The 6000-nt window shown below is 44.5% G+C and overlaps 1 protein-coding gene across 1 annotated transcript; it reads left to right on the top strand.

Moving 5' to 3' along the window:
* Positions 1-1201: 1201 nt before the first annotated feature.
* On the top strand, positions 1202-1543 carry LOC308432882 (uncharacterized protein; the record flags this gene model as incomplete). The annotated part of the gene is made up of 1 exon (XM_080932745.1): positions 1202-1543. The coding sequence occupies one exon, from the start codon at positions 1202-1204 to the stop codon at positions 1541-1543; it is 342 nt and encodes a 113-aa protein (XP_080788871.1).
* Positions 1544-6000: the final 4457 nt, after the last annotated feature.

Here is a 6000-nt window from a genome sequence, read left to right as displayed (position 1 = left end):
TTCAACCCTTTCTGGTGCTCAAATCTTTGAGGAGCACTGTTATCAGTTAAGGAAGCAGGTTCTAAGTCCTGGGTTTACTAATAAAGTAAAGAATAGAGGGTATGTTTCCCATGAGCTGAGTTTTCCCCAGGGCATTCCCAGATTGAGATAGGTGCTCCTATAGGAGATTTGTATAGAGAAGAGACTTCTTCGTGATTTTTATGGGTGAATAACACATAAGCCTCATGATGATCCAAGCCATATTCAGATCCCTGTAACATAAATTCGATTACTCCCTTATGTAAAGTCCGTGATTAGTTCTTCTCCATGCCCCTGATGCTTAGCAAAGCTATCTAGGTTATTTTGGAAACCTGGGTCAGGCTTGTAAGCATCAATATATTTCATAGATATAAAGTTATGTTCCATAACCAAAGACTAAGGTTGATTCCTAATTCAAAGTGGAAGACACCAAAAGCTACATCACTACAAAACAGATGTTAAAAAGATTGAGTGCTGCATTTAAACTTGTCATTGAGGCCTGAGTGCCCATTAGATAAATCACACACTAATCCCTCATACACAGAGCTGGGAATGGTGACTGCAGCCCAGGTGACATCATTCCTAGAAAAGAGGACACTGGCATTCACAATTGGCAAGGACCTTTGAGTCTGTTTTTTATTTTCTCCTTCCCACTTCACAGACTTCCTTTCTCTTTCAAACTCCCTGAAGGCAGGCATTAAGCCTCATCTTTACTTGTGGACATCTCAGAAGTCCACATCCATGTGGACCAGGGGCTCCCTGAAGATGACTGTGGTCTATAAATCCAGCCCACGGCATCACAGAATGACAGATATACTTCCAACAGAATGAGGGGAGATGGAAGACCACCATTGCTTGCACAAAATTTCTGGGTCCCTGGAGTCCAGAATTCTTCCCAGAAATGTTAGGCTCTTTGGATTCATACTGGAGTGTATTTTAGGAAGAGCATACATTACTAAAAAATGCAGAAGTCAAGGCTGTCTGAGAAGAGAGGTAAATAATAGGTGGTGAGATTCTCACGTGTACAGCAAGTCATGTGACAGTAAGGAAGTGGCCATGTGCTTCCTGTTGGACTCCTCAGCATTGGTACTTAAGGGAATCACTCTGCAGGAGGAACATCACATCTTCCTCTCCTCTCCTGATTCTCTCTCCTCACTGTACTTCAGTCCTCTCTACTGACACCATGGGTTGCTGTGGTTGTGGTGGCTGTGGTGGCTGTGGCTGTGGTGGTTGCGGCTGTGGTTGTGGCAGCTGTGGCTGTGGTGGCTGTGGCTGTGGTGGCTGTGGCTGTGGTGGCTGTGGCTGTGGTGGCTGTGGCTGTGGTGGCTGTGGCTGTGGTGGTTGTGGTGGCTGTGGCTGTGGTGGCTGTGGCTGCTGTGGCTGCTGTAGCTGTTGCAAGCCTGTGGTCTGCTGTTGCCGCCGATGCTGTTGCAGCTCCTGTGGCTGTGGCTGTGGGAAGGGATGCTGTCAGCAGAAGTGCTGCTGCTGTCAGCAGAAGTGTGGCTGCAAGAAGTGCTGCTGCTAGATGGGATGCCTGGCCTCTGGGCTTCTGATGTAGATAACTGATAGAGGTGAGTCTGTCTGTCTGTCTGTCTATCTGTCTGTCTGTCTGTCTGCTCCTGATGGGACTGTGACTCACCAGAATGAACTGAGCTTATTACCATTACAACCTGGTGTTTCTATAGTTCATATTCTGCCAACCCTTGATAGACACCAAGCAATGAATAAATCCTAAGCATTCTGTGTCACTTGCTATTCAGTCATGACTGGCAGGTGTAATCTGACTGTGTTATTATGTGACATCCTACAGTGCCTGAAACTCTCACTAACAACCTGTTTTCTCATTGCAGTAACATATCTGTAATCACAAAATGTCTCTTGCTTAATAAACTTCAGCCAACCTCTCTTAAATTGTTGACTCCTGTGTCTCCTTTGCTTTCTAGTCCCTAAACTGTCTTTCCACTGGGAGAAATAAATCCCATCTCAATAGACAGGACATTCTGTATGGAAAACTATCAGCAGAGGACTAAAGATGGGATGGACTCTGGTGAACAGAGACAGGCAGTGATGGCTGATCCTAGGGCAGATAGATCTTCTGCATGTTGAAGAGGGACGGGTCCTTTCAGTAAGTCATGGTCTCCAGCTCAGAATTTTCATTTTCTTCCCACTTACTAGCCATGATCTGAGCAGCTTTGCTCTTTCGGGAGATCCCTGCCAGGGCATGCTGCCTCACCATGGGCCTGAATCTGCTGGGTCCAACCATTGTGATGGCTGTTCTCTGGGGTCAGCTTGCCTGCATTTATATTGATGTTGATTGGCCTGGGAGATGGATTGGGGGAAACTCTGGATGTGTCTGTGGGGCTATTTGTAGAGAGATACACAGGTCTTGGGAGAAGAAACACACTGCATGTGAGTGGCACCTACCCAAGGTCTTGGGGCCCAGATGGATCAAAAGGGAAAAAGAATTTAAAAAGCAGTGTTATCAGTGTCCTTTCTCAGATTCCACCACATAGCTGGGGTGGCTGGCTTAGATCAGAGATGATTATTTTCTCATAGTGTCCCATGCTTAGAAGTCCAGGGTCAAGCTGTAAGCAGATTTGGAAATCTCTGTCTTCATAGGGTCTGCCTGGGTTAATGTGTGCTTCCTTTCTTAGTTTATTGAACAATTCAGCCATGATGAATTCAAACCTACCTGCCCTCATTTGGCTTATCACTGCTGGGATGAAATATCACAGCTTACATATCACAGGTCATCATTGAAGGAAGTTAGGACAGGAACTCAAACTGGGCAGGGATCTGGAGGAAGGTCCTAATGCAAACACCATGGAGGGGTGCCACTCACTGCCTTGTTCCTCATGGTTTGCTCAGTTTGCTTTTTATAGTGCCCAGGATCACCATTCCAAGGGTGGCTCCATCCACAATGTGCTGAGCGCTCTCCCTTTGACCACTAATTAAGAAAATGCTCAAAAGCCCTTGGTCCTGCCAAAGCTTGATGCTGAAGTGTTGGGGAATGTCAGGGCAGGGAGAATGGAGGGGGTTGGTGGGTGGCTGAACACCCTCATAGAAGCCAGAGGAGGGTGATGGGATAGGGGATATATAGGGGAATTTCAGAAAGGGGATACCATTTGAAATGTAAATAAAATATATCCAATAAACTCAGAAAAAATTTAAAAAGAAAGAAAATTATCTACAGGGCTGCCTACAGCCCAGTCATAGAGGCATTTTCTTAATTATAGTTCTCTCCTCGCATATGATGCCAACTTGTGTTAAGTTGACATAAAATTATCCTGGACACTACCTGAGTGATCTTATGTTGACTTAGCCACCTTCTCTTAGTTGCAGTAAACATGCTATCTCCAGATAAATCTGCTTTCCAGAGTCTTGGGAGAATCAATATATAAAAGAGAGTGCACAGTTCAGATCCATAGCAGAAAAGTAGCAAATTAGAGACTGCATGGTTCATCCTTTATTTGAGTAATTGTCATAGTGACCTGAGTTCATTCTAGCATGTCTTTTGCTTTTGTTCATTTTGTTTCTAAGAGCTGTGAGAAATTTGCACTTAAATCCTGTTTTGTTTTGTTTTTTTTCATAGCAAACTGGTATTTGCAAGAGGAGTCTGAACTATGTTTGACAAAGACACATTCATGAAATGGCCATGATGTACTGTCTTGGAAAATTTGAGCATCAATGCTATCATACCCCAGAGTTTTCCTGGTCCACCTCTGAGAACTAGCTCATAGGGACACCAGTACAATCCATTGGAAGTAACTGCACCCTCACACTGCCTCTCCCTGCTCTTCAGCCTTGTAGGTTGGGTTTTCTCTCTTGCTGCTCCCTATGATGTGACCCTCCTCTTGGTGTGCAGGCATATCATCACTTCAGAATCTCAGTGCAAACTAAACCTTTTCTTTTTTACTTCCCTGGGATTTTCTATTTCCTCTTGTCCCCATATTTGACATGTATTCAGAAAAATAAAACAGCATAGGTGAACTAGGCAGAGCAGGTGAGGTATTGGTTAAACAAAACTAAGATGTATATAGATGCCCCAGGGAAATCTACTAGATTGTGAGCTAATCAAATTAAAATATGAACATGGAGTTATATATGAGGTATCCCAGTGGTGGACAGCACTGGATTCATTATTTAGATTATTTCTCAGTTCCAGCCATGGGCTTACCTCCCTATTGCTTATTGGCCAGAAAGGTCACGAGGAACACAAAATAATGCAAACTATTGCCTTTTCTCAAAATGCAATACCTAATTCCTAAAGACACTATTCTCCTTGATTGAAGACACTGAGGAGTCAATCTCAAACTGACCAGAAAACTCTTTCTATGGTGACTAGTTTACATAGAGCTGGGATGTACAAAGCCAGTTGATGAGGACCAAAGAGTATCAATGATCAAGCCCTGAGATGAACTGCATGCTACAATATCAACTGGTCAGAAAAGCTGTTCTACAGTGCAGTAGTGGCATGACAGTTAAGGAGATAACCAACCACTGTCTGATTTGATTGGAGGCTGGCTTCCCCGGAAGGATTTCATGTCTGGTACTATAACCATGGTTAAAACTCTTGACTTGGGGGATCATAGGACCAAAGAGAGAAACTATTGCTAACTGCCAACTTGTCATATTACCTTCTTAATATTTATATTTCTGTCCATAAATTTATTCTGCTCCTGTTATTTGACAGAAAGTGTTTTTGTTAATTTGTTTGTTGACTGGTTGGTTGTTTGATTTGTTGGCTGGTTGGTTGTTTTTGAAGTGTGTAGTGTTTAAGACAAAGATTCACAGCTGTCAAAGTGCTAAGAGGCTGTGGTTGTTCGGTTGTAGAGCCGCCCCACATCCAAGGTTCAGGGAATATTATAAAAGAGTGGGCAGAACATAAGAGCTAGAAGATAGGGAAGAGAACTGTAAAATATTCCATTCTAGATATGACATTGCTTACACACATTAACTCACTACAGTTCTCATTGCCTTCAAAGTACTTGTAAAAACAATTAAGCCAGTCAGCATTCCAGCACAGATAGGAAGGAGCTCCCAAGTCCCAAGCCCTAGTTGAAGAATTATGGGTGCAGTTGATGACTGCTGATGGAGGGTCACTTTTCTTTGGAGATGTGGACTCTAGTGAATTGCCCATGTGGACGATCTTGCATCCAGTTTCGTATGGTCAACACCAACTAAATTCAGGAAGAAATGAGTAATTTTAAAAGAGGGTATGAGTAAGAGTGCTTGGCGGTGCTTGTGGCAAAGGTTCCTTTCCCGCCCACAATAAGGGCCGGGCCACTGTCAGAGGGAATTGAGATCTGCCCAGAAAGGCTGTGCTTGCAGACCAGATGTCCAGGTGCTTTTCCACCAGGACCAGCAGAGAACCTGGGGCACAGCCCTGATGAGGTTGTGCTGTGAGTACCCAGAGCACAGAGTGCTTGGTGTGCTTGTGAAAAAGGACACGTTCCAGCCCAGAGTAAGGGCCAGGCTTCTGTCAGAGAGAAACGTGATCTGCTGGAAAAGGCAGTGTTCAAAGATCAGCTCCACAGGTGCTTTTACACCTGGACCAGAGGTGAGCCTGACACATAGGACCAGAAAGGGCACACAGGGAGTTCTCAGTAAAAAGAGAGTTCTGTGCTCACTGGAAAAGTGTCCTTTTGGCCTAGAGAAAAAGCCAGAATCTTAGAGGTAGTACTCAGGACTGGTGGGAAAAGGGCTGAGATCCCAGAACAGCCTCACAAGAGCTTCCACACCTGAGCCCACAAAGACATAACTGAGTCACTGTCACCAGAACTCACTGCTTGCCCACAAAAAGCAGAAAACTCAGAAGCAATTTTCCTCCTGAGCACATGGGCCCTCAGATCCGTGGGAGAGACAGGCACAAGTCACTGACAACAAGACCACATATAATCGCAGATAACAAGATGGCAAGAGGAAAGCTGAACAACTTAAGCATGGAAACCAAGACAATCTTGCAACATCAGAACACAGCTC

The sequence above is a fragment of the Micromys minutus genome (genome assembly GCF_963924665.1).
Source record: "Micromys minutus genome assembly, chromosome: 19".
In the NCBI taxonomy this organism is placed as follows: Eukaryota; Metazoa; Chordata; class Mammalia; order Rodentia; family Muridae; genus Micromys; species Micromys minutus.
Note: the sequence above shows the minus strand (reverse complement) of the source record. Positions and strands in the feature narration are given on the sequence as shown.